Source organism: Struthio camelus, chromosome 1 (assembly GCF_040807025.1).
Source record: "Struthio camelus isolate bStrCam1 chromosome 1, bStrCam1.hap1, whole genome shotgun sequence".
NCBI lineage: Eukaryota > Metazoa > Chordata > Aves > Struthioniformes > Struthionidae > Struthio > Struthio camelus.
Window position 1 is genome coordinate 81,201,038 of NC_090942.1, and position 20,019 is coordinate 81,221,056.

A 20,019-nucleotide genomic window follows, 5' to 3' on the forward strand; every position below is an offset into this window, starting at 1 on the left:
CCCAACACATCTCCTGTAATAAGCTGCTCCACTGGCACAGGCAATGTAGAAGGCTTTGCAGTAAGTTGTCTTTCTTTTTAAAGAAAAACAGTCAACTTCAGATCTGTGCCTACAGTTTTACAGCCCACAACAGGGCCTAGTATTTACTATTTTATTAACTCATTTCTCCAAAATGTTTTTCCCCCCTCCTCACATTCCCTGACCACAGACCCATGAAAATAGTTATTAAAAAAAAGAAAAGAAAAAGAAATTGAGGTTAAACAAAGTGCATTGAACTTGAAATACTTTCCTTTTGTTATTTTGTTCACTTTTAAGAGGTTACTCAGAATGGTTTTCATTTAAGCATTGTCAGACTTACTTAAGCAATGTAGAAGACCAGCTGGTTTTGTATCTATAAAGCAATTTGCAGCCCCCATATAGTAAGGATTCAACTTCTTGACATAAGGAACAATGTCTTTTCTTTGATCTTTGAATAATGGAATCTTCAGAATTTTCTGCATAAAGTTATTGTTGGAGCTCTCAGAAAACCTGCCTTGAGGCCATTTTTGGATCAGTACCGCTTCCCACTGCACTAACCTTGACAGATCTAAGAAACTCTTGGATGTGAGTCACCCTTCGTATTTTGTAATAGCATTATTTCCTTGTATTCAGGAGGTACCCTTCCTTCTCTGTCTTCGTGTTTGTCAGTAATTGTGCTGCCTGCCACACAGATACTTTGATATCTAGTCTTTCATTCTACGAACAGGTTTAGACTAGGTAGTGGTGGGGAAAAAATGTGAATATGAAACTGAAAGTTGTGTAGCAAGCATTAGGTGCTTACACATACCCTTATTAAGCTCCTGTTCCAGAGGTGGGGAAACATGGAGCAGGTTTGCTTGTTGCCAGCCATACAAAAATGACCCTAGAAGTGAAAAAGATGTGCTTTGAGAGTAGGGAGACTTACAGTGTTCAGGAGAGACAGCAAGTCCAGTGCTGAGGCAAGCCACTCTTTGAGAGCCTGCTGAGGGAAGTAGCACAATGCCAGAAGTTCATCTCGTTCATCTATTTCTACTGGCTGTTGCAAACTTCCCCGAGGTTGACAGCCTGGTGCATAGGTTCCCTTTCAAACTTTCTTACTACCCTTCAGTCGCTCCAAATATTAGGGAACTGGAGACCACACCTTTTCTGTTTTTTCTCATAACTGTGTTTTGCTAAGCTCCCCTCACAAATTTCTGCCTGTTCTACGATGAGGTGGTGGGTCTCACCTGTTATGGACTCAGGTAGATTAGAGCGGATTCTTTCATGCAGATGCCAAGTCACTTGGTCAGATCTTTGCCAGATTGCAGCTTGCTTGACTTTGGTATGATAAAACCTCTCTCTCTGACACATAATGGAAAACATCAGTGGGTTAGCAGGTGACAATCTCTTTGGAAAGGGCAAACTCAAATTTGCGGCATGTGATTTTAAGAATAGATATGACAAAGGCATGATGTATGCAGGCAAAAGCATTAAAGATAAACATCAATAAACTGCACATAACTAAGGAGAGATAAGCAATGTATGTTATGTAGAGTGCAATTTTTACTGTTTGAACCTAAACCCATTCAGATGCAAAACTCTTCTACTAAGTACTCCTTGAAGGCTACAGATATAGTAAATAGGATTGCCAAACTAATGTGAAATACTAAGGTATTTGAGGACAAAACAGCACTGAAAACACTCATGTGCTGCACACGTGCTCAACGTTAGGTGTACATCTATTCCACTAATCTTGTCACAGAGTACAGGTTAAGCTCTTCAGATGATTTTTCTCCTTAAAATAGAGAACTTCTTGGCTTACCTTGGATTTGAGTGTTTATTTTTAAGATTTACTAATATACCAAATCTTATACATTACAGCTCAGTGTAGAAATAGCAGTTCTCTTCCCCACCAAAACCATCTGCTGCTTTCCCATTTGTGGCCAAACAGAATACATCCCCTTCTAAGATTTCAGCATCTACTGCTCAGTTTTAGAGCAGATCCCTCAGCAATGACCACATTTGCTCCTGACCAGTTATTTCCCCCTCCCTTCCCATCACACGTCCGCATACATTCCATTGATCAAGTAATCCAGCCTTGTATAATATCTCTTCTGAAGTGATTCGTGGACTTTCTTCCCTGTTAGTGCAATAACTAATAACAAGAATATCACCCCAAAAAGTAAGGCCGCTACAAGGCTGCTTTTTTCTCCCAACTGAACGACACCCTCCCACCTCAAAAGGTCCTCTGGCAAGTAGTTTTCTGAATCAGATGGCTCATAACCTTCATGATTGTTTTGGAAAGCTGTGGGGGACTCATTACTAGACAGAGCAAAATCTGAAGAAGAGAAGGGGGTGACATGGTTGGTGTCATTGGAGGAGACAGCTGCTAGCACCCAAGGGGTGGCTGGCCTTCTCTGCCTCAACTCAGTGCTGCCGTTTGTGGTCCCCTGGTTGGTCGCAGTGGTAAAAGCAGAAGTTGTGGGGCTGGAAAAAGGAACATGAGTAGTGGCAACACCAGTGGCCAGGCTGCCAGGTTCAGCTCTAGGCAGAAAGGTAGCTGAGGTGGTGGTGAGGGCACCAGGTTTAGCAGCAGCAGTTGGCAGAGAGCTTGTACTGGACTGCAGCCTGGTGACATTCGTAGGCAGAGGAGCAGTGGTGGTACTGCTGGGTTCAGAGACAATGGACTGAGTCATGGGGACTGAAGTGGAAGGATTTCCAGCTCCAACAGAGAAAGTCACATTTGTAGGCAGCAGGTTATTTACTTTCTGCCTTGGGGTGGAGTCTAAGCTCTCAGAATGCTTTGTCCCTTGTATTTTAGGCAAATCTGTATGAAATTCACTACGGTCTATGTGTTTGGCCATGTGGTTTGGGAGTTCAGCTGCCGGATGAAAGTCAGATAGTTGTAAAGCAGTGGTGAGGTTCAGATGGCTCATCTGACTGTGAGAAATAAAGGCTCCAACATCTGAAGATGAAGAGGATCCATTTTTGAAGGATGCATCCTCCAGAGCATGGGTGTCTAGAAACAGAAAGGAAATACCAGTATTTAATAATTCAATCTATTTTTGACTACCACAGGCTTACTCTGATCATTTTCATTTCTTAGTAAAAGAGATATAAATGGAGTCCAGAAAGTAATGACTGATAAATCTGAGGCATCAAGATCTTTTCTTTTAAAATATGCAGAGTGACTTTTAAATTCTGTCTGTGTCACGAGACCCCTCAAGTTGAAACCTGGACACAACAGACCCTGACTGCAGCTTCTTACGTAATGCACCTGTACAGAGCCATCATCCAAATTTGGTCGAATTTTATGCAGTATGAGCATATTGCATGCATGTAAGTGTTTATTCAGAGGTGAAAAGCAAAGTGAGTAGGCCCATTGTCTTTAATCCATCCTTAGTCTCTGTCGATAAAGAAGTGGATATTATCAACATCACTTTTATCTGTTAGGCTTATATATTTCCACCAAGATAATTATATACTCCCCTTTCTTGTAATATGTAAACACCCTGTGATTGTTGGATATAATTTCATTCACATATAAGAATTGGCTTATGATCAAAGGTAGCAATAATATCTCCATTTTATAGACTGGGACCTGAGCAGAGAGAGGCGAAGTGACTTGTCAAAAGTCATGTGGGAAATCTGTGGCAGTCTCGGTGCCTTGATGACAAGTCTCTTAAGCTTTAGGAACACCTGGAATTAGCATGTAAAAGTGCTTTACTCCAGTTCCATGCACATGACTGCCACATTCTGATATTTTACTAGACAGACAAGGTGTCCCTGAGACATCCATTTACAAATAAAGTAGGAACAGTTCCTAATTTATATGGGATTACTCCTTCTTAACTGTAACAAAACAGGCTGTATTCCCAGCAACTTGCATACTACATGGCGGTGAACCAGGCCTGTACAGGTTACAAACTACATTTCTGATCAAAGTACTTGGCCAATGAAGGATCTAAGATGGCTAGTTGAGTGTTTTCCATATAGCAAAGTGAAATTACATGAAATTGCCACTGGAATAATTCAAGGATTTTAATGCCCTGCTTGGAGAATGCAAACAAATGTTGCACAAGTTCCCAAAATGCCTGGTAAAGCCAGTGAATTCCGTTTTTCCAGTATCGTGGTAGAATATGCCTTTCAAATATAAATCCAGCCACAGCCCAAAAGTTCTTGGAAAGATTGGCTAACTGGCGCAGAATTTGTGTCCTTACTGTTATTGTCCAGCCGCCACAGGGAGCACTGGAAAGAGGACATGCTCTTGAGCAGTTCTGACTCTCACTCATCTGTCTTTTGCAGAAACAAAAAGGTTTGTTAACTGCCATGGAATTGAAATAACAAAAAGTCTATGATATTTTCACGGTCACTTTTTTTTCGGCTAGGAACTCTTTCCTTTCCAGAGGGACGAATTTATTTCAGTTTTATTATATTTACAGAGAAGCCTATTTGGCTGCTGTTCTAGTATACCTCCAAGCCTTCTGACTGCACCAAAAACTGAAATGGGACAAACAAACAAACAAACACAAAAACCCAAAACTTGGCAGCGCATTAAACAAAAGCGCAACAACTTACCTTGAACCACAGATACCAATTTTTATCCTAAACTTCCAGCCAAACACCAGCTTGTTAGCAAAGGAAGACCCTAAAGGGACTCCAACCACAAGGAGTGACTTACAGAGAAGCCATACTCTGATTTTAGAAAGTGACTTGAAATAACAAAATGCTCAGGCATTACCTAAAGCAGAAACCGTATGGGCAAAGGCAGTCGAACTCTGGGCTGCTCCTGCAGTGCTGAGCACATTTCCGCATCAGCAAGGAAGCGGCCGGTCACTGCCACCAAGCCAGCTCCCAGCTTGTTGCTTGTTCCCTGTGCCCAGGGCGCTCCCACGGACATTAGTTAATGTGACTGCCTGCATTAAATAACTCTGCTCCGCATTTTCCGCATGAAGCACTGACCGTACAGTATGCGTTGTCTCCGTGTTAGACTATAAGCTCCCAAATGTGCTTGCTCAGAACTGCCATGTGTGAGGCAGAGCTGTGGCACTAGAACAGCTACGCTTGTTGGTGAGAAACAGTAAGGTGCTACACAAGCCACCCTTTAAAAAGACATAGTGGTCCTGCTGATGTTCTCCAAAAGTTTGTCCAATAAGCTGTATTAGAAATGAAGCCTCAGGTTTTTGCATCTGAAAACAAACACCTTCTGAGCATACTTTGATGGAATTCGCCAGTCTTGCCTGGGTGTCCTAGTGGGGTGGGAAAGCCAGGCTCCACAGAAGTACACGAACAGCAGAAATCAGAAATGCTATTCCTTTTTCAGCAATAGCTCTTTGCGACTAGAACCAGGAAGTGCTTTACTTCACAAGTCATAGGTTGTTTCCATTAGTTAACAGGCCATAAGAAGAGTTAAAAACAAAATTTCACTACTATATGGCTTCAGTAGTCTAAGTTGCTTTCTTTATTACCAATAGCGTTTTCTTCTCCACTTTTAGTTTGGGTTTCCATGTAACCACATATATACTGTCATTTGGAAAAACAAAGCTTGAAAGGGTTATCAGTACCGATACCATTTGGTAGCTACCTTTGAAAGCTTATTATCGAAACAGAATGTAAATAAGCTAGCATAATCTTTTCATAACTCAATGCTCACAGAAGCCAAAAAATGCAAAATGCAAAACAGACGGTATAGGTAATCAAGTTTTTAACTGAGCCATTACACCATTTGCAGAACAAAAGCATGAGCACAGTTACATTTCTTGTTTCTTTATTTGCATCCCCTGTGTTCATCTGGGGGAGAAGGGGCTGGAGAGGAGAGTAGTTGTAATGAGAATCTTAGAGGCACGCAAACCCACTTGTTGCACACTGCCCAATTCCTGTGTGATTGTGTCTGCACAAAATTATTTGGTAACATTATGTGAATACTCTTTCTACATATCCTGCTGTTGCTCTGTGCATAGTTCTTCTTGGAAAAGTGCACTTTTTTAGTAAAAGTTCAGCCTAGTACTAAATTTCTGCTCTCTCAAGCAGCCACACTAAAGCCACCTTATGAACCCTTGGCAGGATAGTCTAATTCTCATTTTCTTATCTGAGGAGTTCCAACAGGTCTGGTGCAAGTCAATGTCAGCCAACAGCTAACTTGCCACTGCCCAGATAGTGAGACATTTCTGAGCGTGCAGCCCACATGCCACAAAGCCTTGAGTTTAGTCACTTTGCATCTGTGCTTCAGGTTCCCTAACTGGAAACAGAAAGTAATTATTAATATTGCCAATTACTCACTAACATCACAGCGATGCTCTGAGGCTTGCCTAACATTTGCTCAGTGTTTCTGCTTATATGTGCATGGCATTCATCAGTGTAGCATGAACCCTTTGAACATGCAGCCAGCTACAAGGCCATCATGTTTCTATGCCTTTCAGCAATACTCCTCAGCATTATATACAGGCAATTTTCTTCAGGCAGAATATATCAAAATAGAAGGAGCTTCTTTGTTTTAAGCAAGGGAAAACTATGAGAAGTTGTGAATCTAATACATGGGAATTTCAGAATGGTGACGATGTTCCTACTCCAGCTGGGAAGCTGAGCCCGTGCAGATGCTCCCCACACACTTCCCTGTCCATTGCCCACAAGGCGAAAGAAAAGCATTTTCCAATTAGACTGCTTGGTTTAAAACCTTTTGCTAAAAATGCAACCCCCAAATATCTGCTCGCTACTGAAAAGCAACAAGTGCAAAAGCCATATAGTGTAGGGATCTGTGTTTTTTCCTATGATTTACCTCTAGTTATCTTGTAGCTCACGAGTCCTATTGCTAGTTTCGTTGGACAGGCCTCTGCGCTAGGGCAATAAAACAGGTAGCAGTTCGGATATGTGCTTGTCCTTTGAGCATCGAAAATCATCAAGTTACACTCTTTGTCTCCTGCAAAAGAAGATATATACATATTTCAGAAGCAAGAACTTTTATAGCATCTTAATAATCCGTGCTGAGGTAACTTAAATTTTTCCTGGTGTGAATAAGAGGAAAGCAGCTCTTGTATCACAGTACTACAGGAAAAACAGCACAGGGACTGCAAAAGAATGGCCCAAAGCCAAGAAACAAAGGGTCACCCCTTCCTCTTCCTGCACAAACGAACTCAGGGAAAGAATGCAATGAGTCTCATCCACCCCTCACCCATGGGCTGTCTGCAGATCCTACTGCACTGGCACCACTTTATGTAATATTTCCCTGCTTACAAATCCTGATAAATAGGAAAACCTCCTTATTATTATTTCTGAGGTGGAGAATTACTTATTCACTTCTTCCATCACATACCTGGAGCCTCTTAGGCTTGTTGCTGCTTTCTGGGCCACTGTTAACAGTCGTTTCTGTTTGCTACTGTACCTCACACTGCTCTAAGGGCTTGAGGAAAACCAGCAGGCACAGAGAAGGGTAAGCGTTCCCATTTCTGGCTGAAATTAACTGCTGCACAACATGCGAATTATTTTGCAGCGTGTCTGCTAATTATGGTTTATACATCCTGGAGGGTGGGCACCTGAGAGGTTTTAGCCCTTAAAACTGCCCCTTCGTTTCTTTACTGCAATGGACATTCAGGGGTCCAGTATTAAGATCTAGTAGCACTGACTAACACGTAAAAAAAACGTAGTAGAGCAGTCACAAGCAGTTAATATTCCTGGTAATAGATAAATTAATGTTTCAGTGATGTGTGTACAGAAGTTTCTTGTCCCTTCCCCTTGAGAAGCCACGCAAGCCCAGACAAATTGCAAGTGTTCCACAGGTAGTAACAGAAAACTCAGGGAAAGAAAGGTTACCTGATAGCTTTTTTCCCAAACAGCAAGAACGCACGCAGGCTTCTGGGGTTGGAGTATAAACTGGTTCGGTACCCCTGATGCCTTTGGAGAGTGCCAAGTTTATGTCGATGATGGTATTTTCCATTTTCTCTACTGAACAGTCTTGGCTTTGGGATGGTGCGGGTATGAGAGACGCGATTACCAGTAGGTAAGTCGGGGACCAGCTGCTCCTGGGAGACATGGTGGCTGGGGCTGGTGCTCGCAGGTGTCGGGCTGGCTGCTGGGCCTCGGGGCAGCGGGAGGAAACAGGTAGCAGGCTTTCCTCGGCCGAAAACAGGATCGTGCAAGGAGCTTCCTGAAACTTTCAGCGTAGCAAGAACACACGCCGAGATTTTTTTTTTTTTTTTCTTCCCTTTTACCGCTGGAAAAGCTACGCGGCGAGGGCTGCGCAGAGGCGCATTTCGGGCGGCTGCTTTTCTGGCGGGCCAAAGAGCGGCGGACAGGGCAGCGCAACCCCCTCGCACCGGCCGCCGCGTCCGGGAGGCGGCACCGACCCGGCCCCGCCCGCCCGCGGGGCGCCGCCGCCGCCGCCGGCTCCGCAGCAGCAGTGGCTCTCCGCCGTGGCGGCCCCGCTCCGCAGGGGCGGGCGGGGGGCTACGCGCGGGGCTTGCAGCTGTCCGTAGAGGAGGGGGGGTGTCTAGGCAAAAGAAAAAAAAAAAAAAACTTCAGCTAAAGCTATTTTTTTTTTAAACTTAAACCCATACAGCTCCAACTTACACCCGCTTGTTGAGGCTATAATGAAAGCGAACAGCATGCGTATCCTGCACGTTGTGTGCACGACACTGCATGGCACATATTCTATGTGCAAATGTAGATACACGTATTTGAATGCGTGCGTACGCATTGCCTTTGCTACCTGAGCAAGCCTGTTCAAACCACAGCAAAGTTAAGCACGTGGTGTTTGCTGAATGGGGCTCATATGTCCGTGCCTGTCTGCTGGGAGTTTGGACTGACTCCTTAGACATGCTTCTCTGAACTGCCTTAGTTCAATTGTTTGCTGCGGTGATGCTTTCTACTTGGAATTTTTCATTCCTTTATTTATATATTATTTATTTCTTTTAGGATAGTGTTTAGGAGTAAAAGTGGCCCAGAGAGTAAGGACTATGAGGAACGAGAAGACTGCTAAATATATTCCTTCTTGTTCAGGTAGCTCATGCTCCATGGCAGTGTGAATAAGTCGCTCTCTGTGTTACGCACAACTATGTTCTATTGCCTTTGATAGTGCCAAGGTCATGGGCTTAATCTGGCAAGTTTAATATTAGGTGTGGTCCACTGCATGATGAAACACCAAAGGGCAAGTTATTTTACATATTGTAGCTTTACAATGGTTAGAGTAGCCTAAAGCAAATAAGGAGTCTGGTCCTGTCTTTTGCAGAGACCTGCTGTGTAAGTTAAGGAAAGGCACGTAAACCTCTGGGCCACTGTTTCCTGGAGGTCGAGTAAGATATTTTGCTTCTCCGAGGCATGTCTGAGATCCTCCATGGGGATGGGTGTAGCCCTGGCGCAGCAGCACATCCTGCATCCTGCTTCCTGCTGACCTGCTGCCTGCTGTGCCCTGTTCCAGGTGACAGGCCTGTGCCAAGCGATGGCCGGCTGATTGATCCTTCATGCCCTTTCGGTCGCTGCCTCCTTTGTTAGGGCAGCTGGGAAGTGGCTTTTGTACGGATGTGTGTGCTGTAAGAGCTAGGCTGAAGCCACCACCTCATTTCACATAAAATGGACAATTTTGGCCAATTCCTAATGCTTTGTTGCGATTCTTGCATTCTTGGTACTTTTCTGAAAGTTTCAGCTGCTGGTACTATATAAGCACATAAGAATCTCAGCTTTTTAATTGAGAAAATGTGTATTTATATTTCTTGGAGATGTGGAAGAATGATTTGGTAGCCAAGTTTCACTTTTCTGGTAAACTCGGTAAACTGGTGACATTATTTTCTCTGTTAGAAAAAAGCTGTAAAAGAATGTGAACATTAAAAATATCACACATTAGCCATATCATATGACATAGTGCATGAACCATGGGAACGAATATTAAAAGCAAGCACAAATATTGCCTGGGCTGTGCATTAGGCAGGACCCTTGCCATCTGCCTTTGTTTTCATAGTCCTGGTAGAAGCAGATGAGTTGGAAAAAGCTCAAAAAAAAAAAAAGGCTCGTATGTTGTTTGAGCCTTGGTAATACAGGTGTCAGATTTACATATTCTCATGCAGATATATGTACAACTGCATACTCTGTGTAGTTTCAAGTACATTAATTTATATACGAGGGGCAGGACACCCCAGAGGACTTGTGTTATGGCCACGTTGAAGGCAAAATAAGGGATTCATTTACACAACTGACACAATACACCTTTATTTTAATAACATTTTCAATGATAAAACTCCACGTGGCAGACACACACGTTGACTGACAGGTAAATTGAAAACTTTTCCGGGGTGGTGCCTACACAAAGTCACACTTTCACGACAATAAATGAAAGCACTTCAGAGAGGAGCAAAGTGTACTTTACAAACCACTATCTAGAGGTAGCAGTGAAGTTAACCAAAGTTAATTGTGCTGATCCAATGGAGCTAATTTTAAAATTTCCCTCAGCATGACGGATGATGTCAAAGGACGTTACGACAAGCACCGATCAAGTTCTAATCCTGCATGGATCTTCATGTGCACGCACTGCAAGTCGATGTGATTTAAATCACATGTGTGAATATTTGCAGATTCAGAGCTCAAGACTGTGAACTGCATTGGGCCAACAATAGTCTGTTTTTCCAAACAAAATAATTACATTGCTTTAACACTATTCATTTAGGATTGCTCTTTTGGCAGGAATTAAGCAGCTGTTCAGGTGGTTGAAAGAAAGGTCTAGTATTATCAGGGTACAAAGCCACGTGGAGCAGCTTACTGCTGTACAGAGTGGTGTTGGATTGGGGTTTTCTCCCTGTAGCCCTCATCTGGGTAACGGTGGATGTGCAGTTCCCACAAGGTAGAGGCTTTATTTTAATGTTAAATTAAATCTCAGCAGGAAGCAGTAAAGGCAGCCACGAGAAATAATGCTGAGTTCAGTGCAGAGCTCGCAGAGAGGCACTGCTTTATATCCATAGACAATCCTTTTTTTCAAGGATTAGGAACAGAAAATTTGTGAGGGAATAGAGTCAGGGACAACCTTCCTGCTTCGCTACCGATTTGATCGCCAGCTACAAAAGCAGTAAGTTTGAAGCCTCAAAGTACATTTCCTTCTCCTCTTTGCTTGGTGTTTTTTTGTTTCTTGATTTTTTGCTTAACCTAAGTCTCAGGTGAACTTTTGGTCTGGGTGGCTGTTATCTCATTTCCGCCGCCACGGTAAACACAGAGGGCTACTTCCTGTGTGTTATTATCTGTTAACAACACAGACAAAGGCGGTTAGAAAAAAGAAAAAGAAAAACAAAAACAAAAAAGGCATGGTAGGACTCTGCCGCTTGCACGTTCCTATTAGGCAGCTTGGGATACGGGCCCCGACACGCGGAGGCTTTGCTCGCTTTGCCTTAAATCGGGCGGGCGGAAGAGCCGACGGCCGCAATTAAGCAATACAATTAAACGACGAGAGGGGCACCGCTCTGCCCCCGCCGCCGGGAGCGGAGCCCCGCCCCCTCCAGGGGAAACCCCGCCCCCTTCGCGGGGGACCACGCCCCCTCCAGGGAACCCCGCCCCGCGGTGACCCGGGCGCAGACGCCGCCGCCGCCGCCGGCCCCGGAAGCGCCGTGTGCGGGCGGTGCTGGCGGCCGCGGGCAGCGGCGCGGCGCGGCGCAGGGGGCCCCGCGCGGCGCGGCCGGGGCCGGGGCCGCCGCGAGGGGCGGCGCGGAGGGCGGCGGAGGCCCCGGGGCGGCCGGCGGCGGCGGCGGCCATGGGAGCCGAGCAGAGCGCGGAGGCCGAGGGCCGCCCCGGCGAGCCGGGCGCCGCAGGTGGGGGGCGGCGGAGCCGGGCGGGAGCGGGGGCGGCGGCGGCCGCCTGCGGGCTCCGGCGTGGGGAGGCGGTGGTGAAGCAGCAGGGGTGAAGGGGAGCGCGGTTCCCGTCCGCCGCATCCCTGCGGACACGGAAAAATGCGTTTCGGGGAAGGGGGCGAAAAACCGTATAACGGAGAAGCGCGTGTCCCCGGATATGTTTGCCGTTAAGGTGATGAACTGACGTTTTCCTGGAAAGATATCTGAGGGCATGGATAGAGGCTGACTCAGGTGGGGTGCTGGCAAATAAGGTTGTGTAGTGTTTGCCTTCTGCCCTCTTCACTAAAGCGGAACCATGTTAGACCGTCCCTACAGCGAGGGGAAGGCAGCACGTATTTAATCAGCTGCCTGGTATGTGATTTTAAAAAAAAAATTTGGCTGAACATAATACTTAGAGAGAGAGAAAGGGAGAATACAGTCCTTCAGTGACCGACCTCAGAGATGCTCTTATGCTGCCGGTAGCATACTTTGGCTGTGTTAAATGTGGTCATGTTCTGTTTGGGTCAAATTCTGATGCAATTTGTGTCTTATGAATTCAATTGTTTGATTATTTTTCTTCCCCGTGTTCTTCCAGCATCTCCCTCACCAGCCAAGCAACGAGCAAAAATGGATGACATTGTGGTAGTAGCCCCAGGAACACAGTCCTCCCGTAACGTGAGCAATGATCCAGATGTCATTAAGCTGCAGGAGATCCCAACTTTCCAGCCCCTTTTGAAAGGTAAACGATTCTTCTTCCTCTGGTTTTACTGGCCCATTTTCCTGTCTGATGGAGCATGTGCTTTGTGTATTCTGAGCTCCCAACTGAAGTTCGTGTGTCTGTCCATCTTTTTGCTCCTGCCATGACTGTTTTAAACCTTACTTCCTTTTGTTTTTATGTAATTATGCCTGGCCTTCTCGATGGTGCGTGAACTAGTCTAGTGGTGTGCTGGTAATGCTCTCAGAGGTAGCTGCGTTTACCGTGGGGTTGGATCAGCCCCAAGCGTGCCAGTTTGCCCTGCACCACTGGTGTGAAAGGCTGCTGATGAGACATGTGCTGTGTTACATCTCAGTGTACAATGGGGATGCGGTCTCCAGTTTTGGTCTAGGCTCTCCAAAACCTCTGTATGTTACTACCTCAGAGTTGTGACTGTGTGTGTATGAATTCACTTAGGCTTGAAATCAAGATTTATTGTTGTGGTTTCTGACTTGCAACGGTTTCTATTCTTATTTTGGAAGAAGAAAAAAAAAATGAGACTTGGGTGGGGGAGCATCCTCATGCCCCATGTTGACAACCTCCCTTTCTGTCAGTGGACCTCTTAAATTTCCACTAGGTGTCTCTTGTTTTTTCTGTCTATGTTTCTTTCTTTTTCTTTCTTTTCCTCCCTGTTTTTATTCTTTATTCTCTGCTCCATCTGTTGTCCCTCCTGTTCTGTTCCAAGTGAAGTGAAGCTTTAAATCACGGTTGCCTAGCCTACAGTGTACCATAATCACTCATGCACACTGTGGCCTGGCTCTAGCTCCCTCTTTTCTGGAGACCGTGTAGCCTCTTTCTTATTTGGAAGTCTCTTGAGGGGAAGATGTCTGGAGCAGCCTGCAGGAATTGCTATGATAGCAGCAGTGCGCTCCTGACCTCCTCCTCTCCCTGGAGCAGTGTGGATCTGCACGCTTATATGCATATGCTATGTAATAGGCATTCAGTGAGCCAATGCTTTCTAAAGGTTTAAGGCCTACCGCATGTACGTACGTTAGCTGTAGCACTCGCGCATGCCTTATGGGCCTGCTGCTCCAGTGAGGAGAAGGAGCTGGGATGTTTAGCTCTCCCCTGCTGCTAGAAGAAATTATATGGGCTTATGCTACCGAGGGGTTGGGTGCTAGTGCTTGGGGTGTCACTGATCCATGCATGGCTGTGGGGAAGGTGCGGCAGCCACTTTGCCTTGTGTGCATTACTAGGCATGGTGTAATGTCCCTTTTTAGACAAGGACTCTTTTCTCTGTTTTTTTTTTTTTTTTTTTTATACTGTGCCTATAGCATAAGGACCCTGGAACATGACTAGAACTTGTAGGCAGTATGAAAGACTAATGGGCCAAATAACTGGCATTTTATTAAGTACAGCCAGACAGGGATTTAGAGCCTTGTAGCACTGACAGTACTGTTTGTACAGAGCTGGGGTGGGGGGGAGATGGGAGAGATGAAGGACTTGGGGAGTGGGAAGGAGAGGAACTGTGTTAGAAGAAAGGCATAAATCTGGATATATTTGGGGCTGGTACTGGTGTCCCCCTTGACAAAGGAGTGCGTGTGTTACTTGTAGAGGTTGTTGCAACGTTGCAGTCTGAAAAGAAAGAAAAAAAAATCTTATTTGATTTATTCAAGACACTACTTCTACCATTTTAAATCTGACTGCAAGACTGCTGAGGTTTGCATGACGTTCATGTCAGCAGCAGACTGGGGCATAAACCGTGGGCAGAACTTGCTTTTGTCAGAATTTGAATGCACGAGGCGGGGAACAGAAGCAGGAGCTCACCAGTGGTGGTCGGGAGTGTAAATACTACAACCCAAACCCAAAGGAAATGAGGGAGTTCTAGCATTATCAGTGCAAGGTTAAGTGCTGAAGTGGAAGTGTCTAAGCCTCTGTGGACCTCGGCCCAGTTTCGGTAGTCAGGAGGATGCTGTGTTAGCTACATATGCCCATGATACAGGCAATTCCTGGTGTCATAGCTAAGAAGTTCTGTCAGAACTGAAGTCAGCTGAGTCCTGGGAGGATTTGTTATCTGGGATTGTATGCCCATGAGAGCTGGTGAGGATGAAGATGACAGTGAGGGAATGGAGAAGAGCAGTGGTGCCGGTGAGTGGAAGAGGAAGCAGCCATGAATGGTGCACAGCAGAGGTAGGAGGCAGTGATTCCAGGCTAGGAATTAGATGGCATCTGCGAGACCAAATTTAGAAGTTTCATTAACAGCCAGCACAGAGATTTGTTGTGTATGTGAAAGAGTGATGAAAAGAGTTTCAGTTCCACCCAGCCTCTAATTGTGGTGAGCCAAACCTCTGTTGCCCAAGAGCTGCAGAAGTCCTGGGAAGCAGGACTGGTAATAGCTCCCAGCTGCAGTGTTCCTGCATGGGTGATTGAAAAGTGAGGTTAAAGGGCTTGAGATGGGAAGTGAGGAAGAAGAGGGTAGCGGCAGCCTTGTGGCTGAGATAGTCAGGCTGGGAGGCACTGGCTTAGATCACGAGTCCAGGCCCTTTAACTCCTAAATATGCATTTAAGTTGTTTGAGGGGAAGTCACTGAGTTGTTTTTGATGGTCTTATTTCATACCTGAGGCAGTGTAGCAGTGTATGGGTGATAGAAAGCTGCTTTTCTATTTCTGGCACTTGCGCTAATAGGAGTCTCCTTCCCTGTAAATCTCTTGGGATGTGATGACACCTGGTGACTGCTGGAGGGTATTGCATTCTCAGTTGCATTGACTGTGTGTGGACTGTTTCCTCAGCCCCAAATGCAGGGGTAAACCCTGCTTGCTCCACAAGACTATGATACGTAATGTTTACTACAGAAAGAAGCATGGTCTGTGGAGTGCTTTGAGTCTTGAGGGACCCCGGATCTGCCACAGTCCTGCTTGAGCAAAAGATGTTGTCCAGTTTTGGACTGATCTCTTCTCTGTATTCTTCACAGGTTCCTGGAATGGATAAAGAAAGATACTAGAGATCTTTTTTTTTAAGGAGTTAATCCTAAAAACTTGTATTTCATGATCTACTGGCTTGAAGAGCTCAAGTCATGAACTCATAACCCATGTGGACTTTGTTAGTCTTCAAGTTCTTCTTGGCCAAGCCAAGGGAATTTGCTTTAGTTTTCAATCTCAGAAGAAGCCTAATGATTGAGTTGATGGAATTGGGAGGCATATGGTCATGAAGGGATCTCAGGAGCCAAAGCGTGTAAGAGCCGAAGCCCTGCTGTCTTCTAGCCGTTTTGAGTTGAGCTTTGTGTGATAAGTGAAGCTGGCGGTTTTTACTGCTGCACCATGTAAGAAAATGTCAGTGTCATGTCCGTTGTATCTTCCATGTTAGATTTTTCTTGACGCCTGTAACAAAAACTGCACCTCAGAGGTACAGCTATGACTGTGTATGGTCTTTCTTGGTAGTATTTGGTGTCTCTAAACTTTTATTTCGGTGATGGATCGTGCATAATATGCAGTGTTTGAGAGGTCCAAGTTTAGGCATCTGTTGATTTCAGTGCTGTGGGACAGGCGCTAGTATCTTGTACTGGTTATGCAGCAGGGGTACATTGATGTAAGGAGCGCCCCCTAAGCACTGGGCTTAGGGGAGCTTGTTTTGATATTTAAAAATTTGAGATCACAATTCCACCCAAGCTGACAGGAGCGAAAAGTGCACTTGGTCCTGGGAGTAAGTGTCTGATAGATTGTCTCCAGTAGCTGCTCTAATAGGTGGTAGGGAGAATTGTGTGCATTTCTTCTGAATGCAAAAAAACTTTTGAAACTCCTGAGGGCAACAGGAGTTGCCACCAACCTGGCCTTTTTGGGCGCTTTCTTTCTCTCTCAGTATAGTTTGAAGGGAAAACTTGGCAACGGTGTTTTTATTGTAGCTAGCACACATCTTGAGCAGAAGAGCCTACTGAGATGCTGAGAAGTGTATTGGGAGACAGAACAGTGGTGAAATTTGTACTCCGTGCCTGTGCTGTGCCAATCTTCTATTCCAGTAGCAGCAAACTTAAGCTTGTGTTAGGCAACTAGAAAGGAATGTTTATCCTTGTATAATTTTCTTTATACAAGGTCACTTTATAAGCAGAAAACTACTTGTTTGAAAAAATTGAATGTATTTTTTTTCTTTTTGGGGCTGCATGTAAGGGGAGAGGAAAGTTAGTAGGTATTCAGAGTCCCAACCTCATGGAACCAAGAGAAATGGATTTTGTTTCATCCTTCTCCTCAGTGTTTCTTACTGGCTGACTTGCGTCCTCTCTTCTCTCCCTTACCACACTGAATGCTCTTTGCTCCGTTTACTGTCTAGGGAAATTTAGCTAATAGTGCAAGTTAAGGAATCGTGTTCCTGGACTTCTCTAGGCACTGTGATACTTCAGTCCTTTTTAAATTCTGCTTCTTGAGCCATCAACATTGTTGAATGCGTAGGGCTCTAGCAGAATTTGTAACATCCAAATTGGTTGCATGGATTCCACACTTAGTGCTCAGAAGAAGTTCTGTGAAAATGAGCATGCTGGGCAGAAAGAAATAACAAGGATAGGAACGTGAGTGCACTTCTGCCTCTTTTTGGAGTTGTGGACCACTAGCCTGTATTACCGAGAGCTGCCTATCTCCGTTTTGGTTTCACAACTCTGAGCAAGATCCTGGAAACAGAACCTAGGAAGCGCTTCAGTTTTGTGGACAGGAGCTTTCCTTTCAAAAGATAGCTGGAAGAGAAAAGGATGTCCTAATTCCATGTGTTCCTCAGTGGTTAGAGGGTTTGTCCAGGAACTGGAGAGCTGGGCTAGTTCCTTTTTACTGCGTGACAGGGTTTGAGTCTGCGTTTGAGTACTGTCTAAGCAGTATGCTCAACACCAGTTGGGAGAGCGTTTGGAACCGTGGCTCTGCTTGGTTAGCTGTAGGAGCTAGTGTGCTCTATTGGAATGTCACAGGATAACCTTATGCCAGGAAAGCATCTAGAGTACATCTCTCTTGAGTCCGCTAGGACCTTTGGACAGATTTTAATCTCCCTCTCTTCTCATTTGTGTACTTTTATTCAGGAAAGAATCTCACTGGCTGTAAGTGAAGTGTTCCTTGTCTTGCTCATTTGAAGCTCCCCTGCTTGGCTGCATGTTGCCTTGCTGCTCAGTTAAGTCTGACTGAAAGGTGAAATTTCTCTTCCTACTTTCCCTGTTTGTTGCCTCTGTGGGTATCTTTCTCTATGAAGTGTCTGCATCTGTTGAACCTTACACGTGCGTCAATCAAGCTGGTAGGTAAAGAAGCATTCCTGCTGCAAACACGTGAATAGGATATGTGCATGTAGCTCTCTGTTGTGGCTTACATGAGATCAGAGATGATAATCACTCAGATTCTTTGGAGTGATTAACCTCCAAAACTGCTCCTGTAGGGATGCTGTAACAGTGATGCTCAGTGCACTATCTATCTGAAGAGTAAGTCTCCCGTCTGTAAGGTGCGTGGGGTTGGAGAAAGATGGGGATGTGAAGGAAGCCTGCTCCTGGTGCCATGAGCTTGGTTCTCTCCTCTTTAGCTGACCACCATGGTACGCTCTGCTCGTTTCACTTTTTTTGTATTCTTCTGGCCATTAGTATCATGGAGTACTTTGCTCACTAGACAGAAATGTGGGACTTGTAGGCATACTGGGGGCATAATCGCGTTGTAACAAGAAGATTGTTTGGGATATGTCTGTCACAAAGGGGCTGAAATGATTTATAGATCAGGGAAGTGATGGGATCAGAAATGGTGATAGAGTTCCTGAGGGGAGCTCTGGCCCAGGGGCAGAGAACTTGTGTCTTCGGTTACTATGGCAATGAGCAACATGGGCAAGTTCAGACAGAGGTGCATGGGAAAAGGCTGCAGATGCTGAAGCAAAATTTTTCTGAATGAGAAATGTCTGCTGTGTTTGAGGAAAAGATGAGCAGTAATTATGTGTTTGAAAAATTATTCTAAGGAGGCTTCTATCTGCTTATGAATGTAACAGATTTCTCCTTTGCCCTCATATATGGTCACTGCAGTTATGAAGAAGTCTTCCCCATCTTGTGATGTCGAATAGTCAAAGTAAGTTGTACTAGAATCAGTCAGGTGTATCAAAGATCATTTTGCCATTAACTCCATTAGGAATCAGTGAAACTGTCAATAGAAAGCAGGAAGTAACAATGTCTGAAATGCTTCTGTGCTACTCCCTGCATTCCCCACATGCCCACCTCCTGCCCCCCAAAAGCCAAAAATGCTTTGACATAAAGTCCCTATTTGAGACTCCTGTAACATGAAGCTCTTTCCTCCTAAGGTGTCTTCCCAGCAAAAATCAGTCAGTGGATTGCATGCTTCCTGGTGGGTATGTGCCTTGTTGACAGGAAGTATCTGCTGAGCACACTACACTAGTTAAACATCATTCATCCACAGCACTGCCATGCAGGTGTGTGCAGTGGTAGGACATTTCTTTTCAATTTTTTCTCCCACACTGTAAAGGATAGGTTAAAGATACATCAATACACACTTGCAGATAAAATTAAAAAAAAAAAAAAGTACTTACCTGTGCATGCCTTAACTGTTCACACTATGGTTCACACTTTTTTTTTTTTCCAATCTAGTTTGGTTTTGGAGGAGATGCCAATTTGCCCCCCTTTTTGTGTTATTTTGTCCTGATTGGTGGCCGTTTCTGGAATGCTTCACGTTTTGTTGGTGGTCTAACAGCAGTGTTACAAGGGATTGCTTTTGAATCTTAGATTGTGTAAACGCTTATTGCCTAATAGGATTTTATCAGTTCAGGAGACTATTTAATGTAGGCCAGTCAGTTTATTCAGAAAGATTATGGCTGACCAAGAGGTATGCTGTAAATTGTTAACACCCAAAGTCTGTAGTTCTTGACTTTTGGGTATTGTTGGATACTGATTCAGTTAAGTGAATGTGGTCAAGGTAAAGGAGAAGTGGATACTTCTATATGCAGTGCCTGTTTATGGTTAACTATACATTTTCCAGAGCATTACCTCATTCAAAATCTCTGATCTGTCTTTACTTCCCCTTCCAGACACTTAGCAGAAAAAAGGTAGATTTCAGAAAGTCATGTGTGGATTATAACCCCCACCCTTTTTGACTAAGAGTTTGTCTTGTTAAAATTATAAAAAGATAAAAAGCTTGTTAAGGTAGAAGTGAAAAAACAAGTCTGCTCAAGTCCTAAATCTTGTTATCCGAGCACTGTGGGTGGAGCTTAGCTTAATCGTGTTCTCTGTGTAGTTATGTAAGTGAAATCAGGAACCAAGTAATAACGCACAGGTCAGCAAGCTCAGTGTTATAAAACCTGGAAGTTTTGAATCAGATTTGATCTGTCCCTATTCCTTTTTTAGGGAAGTTTAACAAAAAGGAAAATAGGAGTTTTGTGGTTCATTTGACTTGACCACTAAAGTCAGACATACTATGAATTTTGTAATATTTGCTCTATTTTCCACATGGGCCTGATCATGGTGTGCTTGGCTGTTGTCAGTACGCTTGCATGCATAAGCCAGAAGATGCACAATTGCAGGTTACA

The 20,019-nt window shown here is 44.6% G+C and overlaps 2 protein-coding genes across 2 annotated transcripts in view; one reads left to right on the top strand and one right to left on the bottom strand.

Moving 5' to 3' along the window:
- Positions 1-1,815: 1,815 nt before the first annotated feature.
- MANSC1 (MANSC domain containing 1) lies at positions 1,816-8,362 on the bottom strand. Its single transcript, XM_009678719.2, has 3 exons — positions 7,804-8,362; positions 6,773-6,913; positions 1,816-3,016 (listed from the first exon to the last, which is right to left on the bottom strand). The coding sequence occupies exons 1-3, from the start codon at positions 8,021-8,023 to the stop codon at positions 2,055-2,057; spliced, it is 1,323 nt and encodes a 440-aa protein (XP_009677014.2). The 5' UTR covers positions 8,024-8,362; the 3' UTR covers positions 1,816-2,054.
- A 3,306-nt stretch (positions 8,363-11,668) lies between these two features.
- The window catches only part of BORCS5 (BLOC-1 related complex subunit 5), a 78,229-nt gene continuing 69,878 nt past the window's right edge, over positions 11,669-20,019 (top strand). The window contains exons 1-2 of the mRNA XM_068953172.1: positions 11,669-11,774; positions 12,388-12,531. Of these exons, the coding sequence (XP_068809273.1) occupies positions 11,717-11,774; positions 12,388-12,531 (202 nt within the window). The 5' untranslated portion in view covers positions 11,669-11,716. The remainder of the gene's footprint in view (positions 11,775-12,387; positions 12,532-20,019) is intronic.

What these genes read in the sequence shown, in the direction of transcription:
- MANSC1 (XM_009678719.2), bottom strand. Translation starts at nt 8,023, where the DNA reads ATGTCTCCCAGGAGCAGCTGGTCCCCGACTTACCTACTGGTAATCGCG. An exon ending in TTTGGGAAAAAAGCTATCAG is followed by an intron (nt 6,914 to 7,803) that starts GTAACCTTTCTT and finishes CTTCTTTTGCAG; the next exon opens with GAGACAAAGAGTGTAACTTG. An exon ending in GAGCTACAAGATAACTAGAG is followed by an intron (nt 3,017 to 6,772) that starts GTAAATCATAGG and finishes TTCTGTTTCTAG; the next exon opens with ACACCCATGCTCTGGAGGAT.